The sequence below is a fragment of the Bolinopsis microptera genome, chromosome 3 (genome assembly GCF_026151205.1).
Source record: "Bolinopsis microptera isolate Bmic1 chromosome 3, MBARI_Bmic_1.0, whole genome shotgun sequence".
NCBI lineage: Eukaryota > Metazoa > Ctenophora > Tentaculata > Lobata > Bolinopsidae > Bolinopsis > Bolinopsis microptera.
Genome location: NC_087074.1, coordinates 13,465,802 through 13,483,648, shown reverse-complemented (window position 1 = coordinate 13,483,648; position 17,847 = coordinate 13,465,802). Strand labels below are relative to the sequence as shown.

The following is a 17,847-nucleotide window of genomic DNA, read 5'->3' as shown; positions in this document are numbered from 1 at the left end:
TGTTTCATTTTAAAGTGACGCTGGTATGCTCTGTCAAAAGAGAGTCGACAACAAAATATAATAAACAAGAATGCAATTTGTTGTTTAAGCAAATTTTGCCAAGAGGAGAGTGCATGTTGAGAAGAAAACTAAGGATTGTATTGAACTGAAGATAGCATTCACAATAGCATGCTATATATTATCTGTCATGATAAAATGATAAATTTAAAAAACGAATATTCATAAATTTAAAGTTTCTAGAATGCTTTAAATATGTATATTCAAACCTGGATTGAGTCATGAAATTAAACTGACTAAAATTATAAAATTAAAAACCCGAAGCATAATATGACACAAACATGAGATTAAAATCATGCAAACTAAGCAATCCTGTTCTTAATGTAACAGCTGAACATAAAGATTCAATCTGTCTTCTATTTGCTGACAACAACTTGACCCTTCTTTATCACATGAGAAATTATCTCAGATGCATTCATCTGGTATATCACATGCTCCCATCGAGGAGCATCTATTAATACTAAGTCACCCCACTTTCCAACCTCGATTGAACCATGCATGTCAGATTTTCCAACACTAGCAGCAGCATTTAGAGTTGAAGCAACCAAGGCCTCTTCCATTGACATACGAAACATAATACAGGCAAGGTTCATGACAGTCAGCATTGATACACAATAAGCATTAGGGTTGAAATCCGTACCCAGTGCTACAATAACACCTTCTTCGAGCATTTTCTTGACAGGTGGATGCTTTAATTTTAAAATGTGAGCAGTTGTGGGTAATATCACTGCAACTGCATTGCTCGAAGCCATATGCTGAATTCCTTCATCTGATATTTCCTCTAGATGGCTGATTGCTGTAGCACCAATAGATACGCCCATCTCAACACCACCAATGTAGTTCAACTCTTCTGCATGGAAATTTATCATCATTCCTTTCTCCTTTCCAGCAAGGAGAATTTGTTTTGAACTTTCTGTCTCAAAAACACCCTTCTCACAGAAAACATCAATGCTGTCAACAGAAATTTCACCATTCTTTATTGCATCAAGAACTGCAGGGATCTGATTTTCCAAGACATCCTTTGTTGCACAAATTTCATCCATCCCTTTAGGCTTCGAGTGGGCACCACAAAATGTAGAAGATATATCGATCGGTTGGAGTAATTTAGCCTTCTCAATGACTTTTAACATCTTCAGTTCAGTCTGAGCATCAAGTCCATAACCAGATTTCGACTCAACAAGTGTTGTCCCATTCCTCAGCATCAATTTGAGTCGTTGCAAATATAAATCAAGCAAAACCTCCTCACTAGCAGCCCTGGTCTTGTCTACTGTAAACCCAATACCACCTCCTGCCTTATGTATTTCCATGTAGGAAGCTCCCTTCAGTTTTAAAGCAAACTCATGCACTCTATCACCAGCCCACACAGCATGTGTATGACCATCTACCATTCCAGGAATGACACATTTGTCGGTGGCATCAATAACTTTTTCAAAATCAGACTCTGGGGTGGATGAGATTATTTCCTGTAATGGACCAATTTGGGATATGAGTCCACTATGGTCGATGGCGACCGATGTGTTTTCCAATACAATGAACTGCTCAGCTATATCTTGACTTTTCAAAAACTTCTGCATTTTAGAGCATACCACCACAACTTGGCTGGCATTTTTAACCAGCAAACTCATGTTCAAACTTTTCTGTAGTGTAAAAGTAAAATTTAAAAAGACAAAAGTTCGGTTAGACTAAAGAAATAAAAATTATGTGGAAATTCAATACAGCCGAATGATCCGGAAACGTGATAATGGGTTCAATGATCAGGGATCGAAAGATCCTGAATCTTTGACATGCTCAGGCCGTGCGAATTTTCAATCCCAATCGCCAACATATCGAGGAAAGACCATGCCACAGCTCTACACTCTGCAAGAATCAGTACATGAACCATGTGCTACAATTGGAGAAATAAAAGGGTCATTCGTCCCCCTTGTATTTACCACTACAAAAGGAATGGCACCTGAGGCCAAGCGTTTCATAAGGAGACTTGTGTGGATAGCCACCAAGACCAAGGAGGACTACAGCCAGAAAAAGAGCGGACAGTAAAATAGAGAGCAGGAAAGACGGAGCGCTGCTAGCACAACTCAGAGCAGGCCATTGCCTTCTACAAAAATGGGATCGCCTCTACAAAGAGTGCAACTTGTCCCCGTTGCGGAGAAGAAGAAGAAACAGTACCACACTGGATTCGGTGCCCTGCAACGATCAGGACGAGAGAAGAAATCTTCGGAAAATCTGACTTAAACTTGGACATACTAACCACCAACCCGATAGAAATCCTGGCGTTTGCTAAGAAGACCTTGCTTGAGGGACCCTTAGACGCCTAGCCCATCACCACCACCACCACTACAGCCAGGCGATGTGTAACATCAGGACACGCCTGAGTATGGATATAATGAAGAGTCTGCTAGTAGCAGATTGAGGTGTACGTGGAAAGGTAAAGAAGGCATGGACTGCCCCTATATCCAATGTCTCCTTCAACCTGATACCTGAGGATAGGAGCTACGAGGGATAGATGATATTTATTGCTCACGATTTACGATTGTGCTCTTGATTTATGTGCATCACTGATCACTTGATTTAAGTGCATCACTTGATTTAACTTATTGTATATATATACTGTTTGACAAAAAATGCTCAGGCCAGGAGCTAAGTGTACAATCAACTTTTCGATATGCGAAAATTCGATACATGATGTATGTTAAACCATGTCACATAAATACCTCACAACCGTGCCTTACAAAATTATGAACTGTCCACAAAATTATAAACTATTCACAACATAACATGGTAATATAGGATTGGGCTCACAAGTCACAACAAGTTTCTGAAGTAACCTATTCGTCTTTTCCATCAACGCGATCATAATCGCGTTACCCAATGAAAACAGTACACAAAAACAACTTTTAATAACAGGCCGAAAAATAAAGAAATTATCAAGACATGATGACTTTAATAAAATAGTGAAGTAAAGATTCAAAGTAATTAACATTTTGGAGGAATATCTCCTTGTCTAGAATAATTCGCAAAGCTGTGGCTCATGACTGACAAACAAGATTTCGGTTTACAATTCATAGAACTGCAAATATTGAACCACTATCGCCTAAAAAATTTATCAATGTGAATAAACGATAAATATGATGAGTTAAGTTCAGAGACATACCATACTGTGTATCATACTTGAAGAATTAGTAGGACATCTGGACATGGTTATAAAATTACCAAAATGGATATAGTATAGCGCTTGATGCAATGTCATGGCACGAAATATAAATTATAATACATCGACTAAAAGTTTACTACGCCGCGCGTTTACATAGTTTTTCACAGCAAAAACTTTGTGTTAATTTTGCTGAATATTATCTGTGTTACCAAAAATTTAAACTTTAATACATAATTATTTATCATGCATACCAAATGAGTGACAATATTCAAACTTCGATTTGATACATGTTATGTATCCCAAATATCAGAGATATGCAACGTATGTCAAACTTCGATAAAGTATTTGACAAACGTTGCATGGCACTTTTCGCGCGCGCGCTGCCGAAGGTGGAAAAATATCTCTGATATTTGTGATACGTAACATATATTAATAAAGTATATAAAATACTTTTCGGAAAGGGAAAATTTAGGCAAACATGATGTGATTAATTTTTGGTTGATTATAATACAACTGCAAAAAATTATTCTAACTTTAAGCAAAAATGGGCACATTTTGACCACATTTTAAAATGTTTACCCGGAAAAATCTTGCCATACGTTGTAAGACCCGCCGCGCACGAGTGCGCGGCTCCCCTGTATCGTAGAAACTATAGTAAAGCGACAGTGGGGGTCACCACGTGATACAATAAAAATTGTAGGTGTATTTTTTCACTTTTCAATATATATTAACTTTACTCTTATCTTGAATCAGTTAAGTTGAATGTTGAAATTCAGTTCCAGTATCCAAAAAGTTAATGGGTGACACTTGTAAAATATTGTGTTTGATTTCCAATTTATCGAGCATCGTCCCTTTGGCAGCTCAGCTGTTAGCGTTGTAGACCACTTAAGCTTTTTACAGCTTTAATTTCCTGCTGAACGAAATCTTCTTACCACTGAGCCAAAATCTCAAATTTATTTACATTATCTATTTGTTTTATCAACATGAACATTATTTTCACAATGTTGACTTGCTAGAAGTAAAACAAAATTAGTATGTAACATAAGAAAGTAAGCCACTAAATAAAATCTACAGTGCACATGAAAAAGATAAGAAAGATCTCCATGAGGAGAGAGTACTTCAGTCAGAGAAAGGGTCCTTTGTACGCTTGACGAATACAAGGAGGTGATAAGGAGCTCTAGTTCTCTCGTCGCTAGGAACTCTACTCCCAACACTACTTCGGATCCCTCAACCTTCGTCACAGGTTCGCCAGCCGGACACGAGGAAGTACTAGAAGCTACTCCGGTAAGAAGTTTGCGATCAAAGTTTGAGTTTGAAACGCATAATGTTTGTGATGGACTGGACTTTCAACGCATAGGATCACGTGACGTCTCTTACTTTGGCTCCAGTAAATACAGTTACGGCAGTATTACCCATCGCGCTAAGGCCTACCCACCATCTGATCACGCTGTAAATAAGATACTAGACTGTATAGCTGAGGAATTAGACGATCCCACCTTCAATAGGGATAACGTTACTTGCATGGTCACTAGATACCAGACAGGCTCAGACTCTATCCCGTTTCACTCGGATAATGAAACAGGCTTAACGGGTGAAATCATCACTGCCAGCTTTGGGGCCACTCGCACCTTAACTTTCCGTAACTTAGTCACTGATGAGCGACGTGAACACGAACTAAGTAATGGCACAGTGTACGCAATGACCACAGAGTCTCAGTTTTTCTGGGAGCATGCAATACAACCCGAACCTGGCGTCACCTCGTGTCGTGTGTCAGTGACCTTTAGACGCATAGACAAGCCCATGCGCACGCACATTCCTAAAATCCATGAACCGTCAATAGCACCATCCGACCCCCTGAGACCCTCCAAACAGACTGTCCTATACCTTACTGACTCTATGATACGTAACACCCCATCATCTTTCCCCTCTAACTTTCGTGTCATAAAGCGTGACATGTACCAACTCACGGACTTAATGAAGTTTGAAAATTTTTTTGAAAACTGCGATTATGTGATTATATCTTCAGGTATTAATGATTTGTCGAGATATGACCATAGAAGCTATACACTTTCCCGTGAAATTAGGGACAATTTTAACTACTTGTTTGCTAGATACCCAAAAACAGTGTTTGTTTTCAACTCCCTTCTTAGAACGAGATTTGCATGGTTAAATAAGGAAGTTGATTTGTTTAACCGCTGCATGTTTGACTTTAGTCTGATCGAAAATCGTAACTTTTGGTTTTTCGACTCCCACCATATTTGTAGAGTGATATTTAACAAAGGGTTTGAGATTTTAGATAGATCTGGAAATGGGATTCACATTACTCAGCTGCCCAAGAGTGAGATAGCTAACTGTCTGGTGACCGGTGTTCAAAACCTCTCTATGCGAAGCGAGAAAGTTCGAAAGCACTGGCCATTAAGGCGGGAGTTTGTCTCGCTCTTGCCTGGTAACTAACGGTTAAATACAAACTCACAAAGCCGTACCCAAGCCTACAACTTATACTTGCCGCGCCTAAATTTTCAAAAAATTTTTACAAAATCTTTAAGGGATTATAGCTTACATCTTATAGCTTACATCTTTATGCAAAGACAGAAGAAGAAACAGTTTTAAATGTTCGCAAAAGAGCAAATAATAATGAATCAAAACAAATGACAACATAATATGTAACATAAAGACATAATAACAACAAAACACGATATTCGAATAAAAAACTTATACAATACATCAATACAATCCATAAATACAATACATGAAAATAATATTAAACCTAAAATTAAATACATCATAGATTGGCTTCATTGCAATCTAGTTGAAAGTCTTCACTAACGAAGCCGTCCTTTGTTTTTATTAGTTTATTTTAATTTTATGTTGTTCAGGTTCTTTTGGGGGGCATTTCTTTGTTCATTGTGATATTTTTTATTTTATTCTAATTTTCTTGTAAAAAATAGTTATAATGAAAACCCTCGCATAAAAAAAATTAAACACTTTAGAATAGTTCTGAAATCAGTACCGCTATCGTAATATTGTAATATTGTAGACTACGTTACGATTCTATCTACACACAAAGCTGTATAGTTCTTGATAGGTAGGTCTAACAAGTTTTCTTTTTTTCTTCTTTACGCTTTCTCAGCACACAGTTTATTCCTCATTCATTCACACGCACACACATTAGCATTTTATACATATTCTTAGACTGTACAAGCTATTCTATACACCATACTTTACACTCTTATCTTTTTAATATCTTACTTAATTATTCACAGATCTAGATATCTGGTATTTACACATCTTGAACAATGGTTGAACCTAGTTTCAAATCACAATGCTCAAGTTGCTTCGGGTGGTCTTATGCTCCTAGAAATGTTTTCATTTGTCCTCTATGTGACAAACCAGTTCATAAAAAATGCCTCAAAGATTATCTTGGTTGTATTACATGCTGTCTAAACCTAATACCTGGCTATAGAGTGTTATATATTCTAGTAATTTATTGTATGATTAACCGATATACTATTCAGGATGACTACCTGGGTTTTGGTTTTGGTTTTGGTTTAGCTTTTAGCTTTTAGTCTTGCGTTTACCTTGTCACAACGATTCATAACAATGGCGACGAGTCTGGTTTCGAACTTACGCTTATCCAAGGAAACTGATTGTGTCAGAGAGTGGCTGGAAATCTTTGAAAACGCCGCTTCTGTGTTCATTTTCGCACACGCAGATAAGTTACCAGATGACGCAAACGAGAAAACTGCTAAAAAAGCAGAACTCATGAGAACACTGTTAACAGTCAATCTGGGGCCTGACGCGTTGAAGAAGTTGCGTGCATTTACATTTCCAGCTGAAATTAAAGACACTGACTACGCTACCCTGAGAAAAACTCTTGTTGATCGGTTATCACCCAAAACGAACATTGTAGCTCAACAGCAGAAGTTTATGACTTTAAATCAGATTGCTGGTGAATCCTTATGTACTTTTATGTCACGATTGAAGGAAGCTGCTAATGTTTGTCAGTTCGGTGATTTGTTTGATTTAATGGTGCGTACACGTTTTGTGGCTGCACTATCCTCTGATAGGATACGTGCTGAACTCATATCAGAATCTGCTACCAATGACACGTCTGCCAGCCTGTTCGATAAAGCTCAGACGAAGGAGAACGCTCTGCAAAGTTCAATGTCAGTCACAACACACTATGTTCAAAAACCCGGGAAGTTTCAAAAACCTCAAAACTCTAAGTTCCATCAGAAGGCCGACCTTAGCATTGTTTGTTCACGTTGTACTGTTCGTGGTCATGTTGCGAAAAACTGCAAAGTTCGTTGCAGAAACTGTCGCAAACCCGGACATATCGCGAAGAACTGTCGTTCCGCTAAGAAGCAATCCCATTGTGTTGAAGGGATTGGTGATCATGATGATGGCAACGCTTGCGCTGCTGATTATGGGTACACACACCAAGAGTTGGAGAACACGTTGTACTGCGTGGAGACGGCTGATCCTGTCCAGATTCCAGTACAGACTCCTGTTCCCGATGATACTCTACCTGCATCAGTTGTTAGTAATTTATCCAGTTGTATTGATTGTAATCAGAAACCATTTCTTAAAGTTAAGATTAATGATAAGATTTTGAAAATGGAGTTAGATACTGGTTCATCTTTAAGCTGTATAAGTAAGTCTGATTTTGCTAGACTAGGACTAACTGATTGCCAGATTGTTCCATGTTCCCAGAAATTGCGAGTAGCTAATTTTAATTGTGAAAGCATTGACTGCAAGGCCCTTGTAAACGTTGAATTTAGAGGCAAGAAATGGATTTTACCACTGTATGTTGTCGATTGTCGGTTTCCCACACTCCTAGGTCGAGAGTGGATCATCCAGATGTTTGGTAAAGACTGGTTGGATCATATGATAGGACTTGTTGATGTTGAGCAATCTTACGCTGTCTCCAAGCTTCAGAGAGATGAATTTGTTAGTGAGATACTCCGCAGTCCTGTGTTCGATCCTGGTGTTGGAACTGTTAAAGGATTCGAAGCTTGTCTACAATTTAAGCCTGATGCGAGAGCAAAGTTTTGCAAGGCAAGGCAGGTCCCATTTGCCATCGTAGACAAGGTTGGGAAAGCCATAGACGAGTTAGTGAAGAATGGACAGCTGATTCCAACAGAGCACTCAGACTGGGCTTCACCCATAGTTCCTGTCATGAAAGCGGATGGTACGATTCGCATATGTGGTGACTACAAGACTACTGTAAATCCTAATCTCGACACAGCTATTTACCCACTTCCTACGATAGAGGATTGCTTGAGTAAGATTGTTGGAGGTAAACTGTTTACTAAGCTGGATATCAGAGCCGCTTATAATAGTTTGAAGTTGAGAGAATGTGACCAAAAGATTGTGACTTTGAACACACACAAAGGATTGTTCAGTCCTACTTCTCTACCATTCGGTATTTCATCTGCCGGACCAATATTTGAACGCAAGATTGATGATACCTTGAGAAAGACAGAGAACACAGCATGGCGTGTTGACGACATTCTAATAACTGGACCTGATGATGAGAGTCACATGAAGAACGTGAGAACGGTGATTACAGCACTAGAGAATGAAGGCTACAAATGCCGGCTAGACAAGTGTGTTTTCATGGAGCCTAAGGTGACATTTCTAGGCCATGAAGTATCTGCTGAGGGGATAAGACCGCTGAGTTCGAAAGTTGAAACCATAGTGAGAGCACCGTATCCTACTACTAGAGCGGAGATGATATCATTTCTTGGTGGTGCACAGTACTATTCACGTTTTATTCCCAACATGTCAACAGTTGTTGAACCACTTAACCGTTTAAGACCCGCTGACAGTATTTTCCACTTTGGAGATAGAGAAAAGAGAGCTTTTGATGAGTTAAAAGCACTGTTATCGTCTGACTTGGTTCTAACAGTCTACAACCCTGAGCTGGAGTTAAAGCTTGACACGGACGCTTCATCCGTTGGTTTAGGAGCTGTTATGTCACATATTGATGAAAATGGAACAGAGCGACCGATCGAGTATATATCTCGAACTCTGACGAAATCTGAGAGAAACTATTCCATGATAGAAAAAGAAGCATTGGCAATAGTTTGGGCGACTAAGAGACTGCACCGTTATCTTTTTGGACGACCATTTACCCTAGTTACAGACCACAAGCCGCTGGAATCTATCTTTCACCCTAGTCGTGGGATTCCTAGCATGGTGGCAGGTCGTTTACAACGATGGTCATTGTTCCTTAGCGGTTACACTTACAAGATCCAGTTTCGACCCACTGGTAAACATTGTAATGCTGATCTATGTTCCCGTTTTCCACTGCCTTTAGACACATCGGCAGAGACGAGAGAGTTTGATGACGAGTTAACAGAGGAGTTTGAAATGAAACCTCTAGATACTGTTTTCAGCGTGCACTACTTCGGTGATGACAAACCTTTGATTGACGCTGAGTTAATAGCTAGTCACACGAGAAGAGACAAGACACTTGGTCGACTGTTACAGTTTGTTAAAGACGGCTGGAACGAGAAACCCCCTGTTGATGTCGAGCTGAAACCGTTTTACACACGTCGAAACGAGTTGTCAGTAGACCAGAACTGTATTGTCTGGGGATCTCGAGTTGTTATTCCAGAGAGTATGAGAAAGAGCGTGCTTTCAATGCTTCATGCAACACACATGGGCATTTCACAGACCAAAGCACTAGCGAGAGGCTATGTTTATTGGCCAAACATGGATGCTGAGATCGAGAAAATGGTTAAACTATGTGAACCATGTCAACTAAACCAGAAGAAACCCGCTAGATCTACACCACACCCATGGGCTAAAACTATGGAGGCTTGGGAGCGAGATCTGTTGTGTCAGAGCCGTTGCAACAAACAGATCCGGATACACCGAGAGTTGAGCTGGAGATAAGAGATGAGCAGAGTTCTACAGCTACTGATGGTGATTTAGAGAAGACAGCTAGCTTACCTGAGAGTACAGAGCCGGAAACTTCGATTATAGTTGGTAATAATCCAAATCTACCCGCTGAGCCTGACCATAAGGCAGCCGTTGAACCTATAATCACTGCACAACCTATACTTAAACCACGTGAGCTTGCCATAGAAATTAACCGTAGCACTATGAAACCTAATATTGTTAGAGAGCATGAATTGCAACAACCTAATTTGCTTCTGCCAGCAAACTTTGCACGTGATAGTAAACCACCAGACAGGCTAAGTTACCGCAAACTGGGAGGAACATAAAACACGTTTCATTATCACATTTTATGACAGTTGTTTTATTTTGAATGTGTAAATCTAACCACACATTAATCCAGTTAAATTATCCAGATCAAACATAAAGTTATAAATATTCCCTGTCACGTTTAAATTTTGAAGAATAACACGTTATTTTTTGTTTTAAACGGAATGCGCTAAGTTTTAAATCGTGTAGCGAGCGCAACACGTTTCAGTATTTTCACGTGAGTTCACTTCACACTTTTGTAGATTTCATTTTGACCACGTTTTCAAACATTTTAAATTTTGTACGATTGATTTATATCACATTTTTTTACGAATTCAGTTAAATTATTAAATCTATATTGTTTTTAACACTTTTTAGTTGAACGGGATGTTATATATTCTAGTAATTTATTGTATGATTAACCGATATACTATTCAGGATGACTACCTGGGTTTTGGTTTTGGTTTTGGTTTAGCTTTTAGCTTTTAGTCTTGCGTTTACCTTGTCACAACGATTCATAACATAGAGTAACTTCCTACGAACTTAATGATAATTACAATACAATAACCCCCACTTTTAACCCCTATATTCGTTCTCACGTAATGAATCAAATAGGCGAACTTACTGATGAAATAGATTCCAGCGAAATCGATCTCAACAATTGTATATCGGAGATATTGGTTAGCTGTAAGTACCAACACCCTGATAATATCAAGACCCCTAGCAATCGCGAAATTAAGATACTTTCGTTAAACGTTAGATCACTCGTGAAGAATATCTCGAATTTTAGAGAAGAAATAGAAACATTCTCCAAATTTGACCTCATCTGCCTCAATGAAACCAACTGTAAAATTTCTAATCTTCCTAATGGTCTGAACGACATTGAAATCGAACAGTTTTACGAGCCCTTTATCAAAGAACCTGCACGTAAATCTGGAAAAGGAGGTGGTCTTGCGCTCTATGTTAACAAACGCGTTTGTGATTACGATAAAATACAGGAACTCGAACTCAATCTGAGTCCAGAAGAAGTTACTTGCGGAGAATTTCAATTGCTTAAAATCAACAATTTTAAAAACGGAAATAAGACAAAAATCATCGTAAATTTCTACCGCTCGCCATCCACAAGCCCCAAAAAATTCCTTGAAAAGTTTGAAAACGTGCTCAGGGGTCTTGATAGACACTCCAAAAAGCAGATAGTCTTCCTGGGTGATGCAAATATTGATCTTATAAAATACGATACCGACGCTTACAGCCAGGATCTTATAAGCTTACTAGAAAAATATGGGTTTGCCCAGACTGTCTCCAAGCCTACCAGGGTAACTGACCACAGTGCAACGCTTATTGATCACGTGTATACTAATCACGTGACCAACGTTATTAGTTGTAATGTCGTGACGTTGGATATGTCAGATCATCTCGCGGTTAGCACGACCATTAGTTTAGGAGCCACACCTAGTTTGAACGAGCGATTCCGTAGTCAACGTGTAAAGAACAACAACACCAGCATTGCCTATTGTAAAGTAGAAATTTTTCTAAGATAATAGAGAAACTGACCTTGTCTCACTAAATTCAACCACTTAGGTACCATAATAAAAATACTAACAACCAAATAAAGTTTTTTAAATAATTATATACAATCACCAAAAATATTTCCTCAAGTTTACTTCTAGCTAACTAATTCGTGGTTTAAGCTCTTATTTTATTTATGATTAAAGGAATGTAAAATAAAACTTTTCGTTTCATTGAAAACTTTTCGTTTCATTGACTAGCTTGAAATTAGAGGCCCGTGTATTTAACGAAGCTAATCATGCTAAATTCAAAGAGCTTATTGTAAGTGAGACCTGGGATGATGCTACCTCCTCAACGTGCGCTGATGAACAATACAATTCCATCTATCAAACGTACATGAAACACTACAATACTGCATACCCCCTGAAGCGCGACAGTTCGAGAAGAAAATTCGAAAGAGCTGACCCAAAGCCTTGGATCTTACCCTGGCTTGAGGCGGCATGCAACCGCAAGAAGTTACTTTTAAAAAAAAAAACTATAAATCCATCACAAAAAAACTGCGACGCGTATGATAAAATGAAAAAGTTTTGTCACAAACATGTGAATCTAGCCAAAGAAAAGTACTATAAGAAAATGTTTGACAAATACCAAAACTGCTCTAAAAATCAATGGAAAATTATCAATGGCCTCCTGAACCGTAACAGAAAAAAGTTCGGACACACCCGTCTGAAGGACGACGATGGCACGATTATAAGCTCCAATCTGGCAGTCGCTGAGAAATTTAACGGCTACTTCTCCGGTATTGCAGCCAGTATCAAGAGGCAAATCGCTGCCCGTCGAACCTTTGACCCAGGTGGTTTCAAGCATTTTCTTAAGGCTTCGTGTAGTAACTCGATGTTTCTTAAGCCTACATCACACGGTGAAGTCCAAAAGATAATATCAGGGCTTAAGAACAAGTCCACACTCGATTGTAAAATTGAGCCATTGAAAATTGCAAACAGCTGCGAAAACTTTATCAGGGCACTAGCTAATGTCATTAACTGTTCGTTCTCCAGTGGTACCTTCCCAAATGCTCTAAAAACTGCGAAAGTCGTTCCTATCCACAAAGGTGGTTCAAAATTGGAAGTAGCTAATTATAGGCCGATCTCTCTTTTGGGATCATTCTCGAAAATTTATGAGAAACTTATGCATGCTCGTGTTTTAGAATTTTTATTAAACAAATAATCAATTAAACAAATAATCAAAGTTTTAGCACATTTTACAGCATAAAATTTAAACAAATGAAAACATATAATGCTCTTAGTGGTAAATGGCCGTTTGTTCTGAGCTGTATGATTTTTTGACAATCAACTAGCGGGGCAAGGAATGTACTGGCTGGTAGCTTTTGTACACACCAAAACGCTAGTCTGGTTGATTAATGACCAAATTAGAGGCGTTGATAGGAAGGCATTATAATTTGTGGGTGTAAGAGGGAATATTTGGCATGCATTATTCTAGCAGCTATTTTGTAACAAATGGTCTTTATGATTATTAAGGACGGTAGGTATTTTGGGTGTTCAATGGGGGCCGGGGGTTTAAATTTAAGGGAGAAAAAGAAATGAATATTGGGTTATAATATTAATCATAGATGTCAACCCTGATATAACTATTGTACTAAAAATTTGATCATAATGCTTAGGGTCTTTATTAGAATTCAAATTGGATACAAAAATAGGATCTCTTTACACTACACTTACTCACTCACACATCACATTTAACTTGACAGAGGAATACGCTGGCAGAGTATGTCGATTTGGTCATGAAATTTTGGAGGTCAGGTGGAATCCTGATAAGAACGATTCTCTTTTCGAAAATCAATACGGATTTCGGCCAGGAAGATCGTGCGAACATGCACTGCTCAATGCCCAAAATTCTATACTACACTCTCTGAATAAGAAACAAATTTCCCTACTGCTCCTGCTCGATTACAGTAAAGCCTTTGACGTGCTTGATCATGAGACCTTACTTAAGAAGCTTGACCATTGTGGGATCAGGGGAGTCGCGCACGAATGGTTTAGATCTTACCTTTGTAATCGATCTCAATACGTAACTTTAAACGGAACTTGCTCTTCTAGCATGCCCATAGTTTACGGCGTACCTCAGGGTAGCATTTTAGGATCTCTCTTATTTGTAATTTATATAAACGACCTACCTGGAATTAGTGATTTTGCCAAGTTCATCCTTTATGCCGACGACGCAAACATATTAATTAGTGGAACCACCCTAGAAGAAATACAATTAAAAGCTAATCAGCTAATTTCACGTCTTGTAGATTGGGTAGGTGCTAATGGGCTATCTTTAAATGTAAAAAAGACGTGTTACATGATTTTCACTAGAAAAAGAATCGACTTCAGCGGCTTTAATTTGTCCATTGTCAACACTGTAATCGAACGTCGCGTAAGACTGAAGCAAGATTTTTAGGAGTGATCCTAACGAAAAGCTCACTTGGCAAAAACACATTACGGCAGTTAGAATAAAGATGGGTCGCTACCTCGGAGTTATGTATTATAAGCTAAAGCACCTTCTACCTATCAAAGCCCGCCTAAACATTTTCCAAAGCCTTATCCAATCCCATCTCAATTTCTGTTCTTTAGTGTGGGGATTTGCCTCAAAATGTCACATTGAATCTCTGTTCACCAAGCAAAAGCAGGGAATTAGAGCTGTTATGTCAGGATATGTAAATTATAGATATGAAGACGGCAATCCCCCGGAGCACACAAAAAGTGCGTTTAGATTGCATAATATCCTAACAGTCCATAGCGTCATTGTAAAAAACGCTCTGATTCTACTACACAAAGTAAGGAACATGCCAAGCCTTCTCCCTAAATCCATCAAAGAACTTTTCCCTCACGATATTCCCACCTATAATTCCACATACGAACATAACCTTTCTTGGTTCACAACTTACAACGGCCCAACATTTAGAAATACTCTTTTCTTCAAAGGACCCATGCTCTCTATTACAAAACAAAGTAAGGATATAGCTATTCCAAGTTCTACCTTTTCAATTGAAATCTTTAAAAATTCAGCTAAGCGCGAACTCCTCAAGCTGCAAAGCTCAGGAGACGATGAAAATTGGCCAAATTTCTTACTTTATAGTATACCTGGGCTAAGAAAGTCTCAAAGAGAAGGGCGCTCGCAGATAGACTACAACACCGAGTTAGTAATTGACAACGCGTAAAGATTGACCATTGTTAATGATCTGGCCCGGCGCGCGCTACTTCGTAGCTCTTGCCATCGGGCTAACGTTTCGAGAAGAAAGTGGCGCGCGCTACTTCGAAGAAACTTAGACGAGTAACATCCGTCAACGTAAAAAAAGATCACTCGCGACAAATGACCATGATCTTTTATCAACAACATATCATTTTAATTTCACTGCCATTATGCAATGCCGAATTTACATCTGCCGCGCAAAACTTTTTATCTATTATTATTAAATAGTAATTAGCATGTTTACAAATTGCGACTTCAACCAGTTTTGCAGACCGTTAGTTATATAGTACTTTTAGTAGGGCATTTATTTTAATATATTTTATTTTACATTATTATATTTTAGTGTGACTTCTATAATTTCATTTATGTAATAACCATTGATTAATAAATTGCGGCACACGCCAACTAGGGCCTGTCGTGATATCATGGATCGCTTAGGTTCCACCAGGATCTGGTAGTCCTCATAATTCTGCGGCCTCTATGTTTCGTCATCTCGCACAACTCTTTAAGAATCTTGTGGATTTGGCATGTGAAAATTTGCAGCCTTCCAGACATTGATTGGGTTAACGAGGTGTCGTACGTCACCTCAAGATCGGGTGACAGGGGGCTGACCAGGCCAGAACCCAATTGGGTCTTAGGTCACGTGATTATGAGCCTGAGGTCACGTGACTATGACGTCACCAGACCTTCCTCTCCGTTTCCCGCTCATTGGACCAGGTGAGCTTGCATGCATGTGAATGTGGGTGTAAGTATAGATGTACTGTAGTTTATACCTAATTAAACCCCTATAGAAACCGAAAATTTATTTTCTGGCAGAAAGCTAGAAATATACCAAAATATCGTCATTGTTTTAAATTTATTTTGATGACCATTCCTGACCTAAAATCGCACGAGAAATCGATTAAACTTGGTTTCAGAACTCAACAATGCTTCCTTATGTCTTAAAATCCATGTTTTATCAATACAATCAACATCTCGATCATGTAGTTAAACTTATTACTTAACGGATTCAAGTATAGTATTAGTTACGCGGTAGACAAACTAAAACAAAATTGTAGGTTTATAACCTGCAAGGACGTGCGCCGAGTTAAACTCGTCGAAGGTAATATTTTACGAGTATCACCCGTTAAAAACAAAACACCAGTTTAATTGTCCTTTTGTCTGAACCATATGGTTAAGTGCAAGCTGTATACAATACGTCAAAAAATCATATCAACGAATCGTATCAAAGTCCATCATCAGTTAGTAACAGAGTAGAGATCAGAGCAGAACGAAGGAACGTGCTTGCTTGCGGGAATATTGTCTGAAATATTGTCGACAGGTTAACATCAATTGCATTTCCGTTACTTGGGTGTGGGATATAAAGCATTATATGGTTGATAAAAGCCTACATAATACTCTTCAGTTAATATGGCTAATGTTTAGCATTATTTATAATCCATTATTATGATTGATGTGATCTGAAATTAAGTTAAGCTACAGACGTTTTTTGTGACAATACAAGAAATAATGGTTGAGCTCCTACCTGTGAGCCACTTAGGAAATACAGTATATCTGATTTATTGTACCTTCACTTCTTCTGCTTTTTCGTTTGCTGTCTGTGCTCTGCGACAGCAATTTGTTGCCCAGACTTCCTATCCTCCCCTACCACCTTCTTACCACAGGTTGACATAAGAGCCACTTGCCTCTCAACGGCTTGATTGTTGTTGACAAATGCCGTTTTGAGAGGCATTCTTATAAAGGAGATGATAGCGGCTCTCGTCAGACCACGTAGCAAGGGGGGTAGGGTTACCCGGGCATACTCCTTCTTTGCTGAGGATAATTGTGTTATTTTTTATTTACATCATGTACTGAGACTAAAGAAACTATAACCTAACTCGAACACGTTATTTCTAGTAGTAGTATAATAATATGTTGAATGAATGATTGATTAAGCTGATCGTTAACATTATATGACACATATTATGCAAAAAAGTATCTTTGATAATAACAATTATTACCGACTCCCGTTTTAAACCACCATCCACAAGAATCCTCCTTGTAGATGGGGAGCTCAGTGAACTTCCTTGCGGTCATGTCCAAGTATGGCTTGTAAAAAACCCTCACACGTCGGGAGGGTGGCACCTTCTCCAGATTAATTCTCGAATAAATTCATAAGTAACCTTATAAAATAAATCATTATATTAATATAAAAAGTAGTTGTCTTTTCCATTTATACTGTACCAATCGACGACTCACTTTTAACATTTAGCCCCACCAGCGCAACTTGAATTTTATTAGAAATTGTTGACAAAATATTTTACGAAAGTAGATCTGCTGGATTTGCAAAGTGCTAGTTATAACCAAAGATGGTCACCTTTTTAATTCATGACATTCCCAGGTAGTAGGTTTACGAAAATTGAAATAACAGACACTTAAAAAAAGCTGCCCAACTGAAATTGCACAAATTGCACATAACACAAGGTTTTTATACATATAAGTTTATTTAACGGGTGATACTCGTAAAATATTTGTTCCAAATATTACCTTCGACGAGTTTAACTCGGCGCAGGTCCTGGTAGGTTATAAACCTACAATTATGTTTTAGTTTGTCTACCGCGTAACTATACTTGAATCCGTTAAGTAATAAGTTTAACTACATGATCAAGATGTTGATTGTATTG

The 17,847-nt window shown here is 38.5% G+C and overlaps 3 protein-coding genes and 1 long non-coding RNA gene across 22 annotated transcripts in view; 2 read left to right on the top strand and 2 right to left on the bottom strand.

Moving 5' to 3' along the window:
• Nucleotides 1-17,847, top strand: part of LOC134812127 (androglobin-like) — a 77,060-nt gene that overhangs the window by 27,440 nt on the left and 31,773 nt on the right. The window lies entirely within an intron of this gene.
• Nucleotides 144-1,690, bottom strand: LOC134812510 (probable imidazolonepropionase). The gene has a single exon (XM_063819978.1). It carries the CDS (start codon nucleotides 1,680-1,682, stop codon nucleotides 414-416), a length of 1,269 nt encoding a protein of 422 aa, XP_063676048.1. The 5' UTR covers nucleotides 1,683-1,690; the 3' UTR covers nucleotides 144-413.
• On the top strand, nucleotides 6,809-10,111 carry LOC134813208 (uncharacterized protein K02A2.6-like). Its single transcript, XM_063820896.1, has 3 exons — nucleotides 6,809-7,374; nucleotides 7,522-7,747; nucleotides 7,922-10,111. Exons 1-3 carry the CDS (start codon nucleotides 6,809-6,811, stop codon nucleotides 10,109-10,111), a joined length of 2,982 nt encoding a protein of 993 aa, XP_063676966.1.
• Nucleotides 16,237-17,065, bottom strand: LOC134813608 (uncharacterized). The gene is made up of 2 exons (XR_010160041.1): nucleotides 16,753-17,065; nucleotides 16,237-16,487 (listed from the first exon to the last, which is right to left on the bottom strand). It is a non-coding gene; the product is annotated as an uncharacterized LOC134813608 (long non-coding RNA).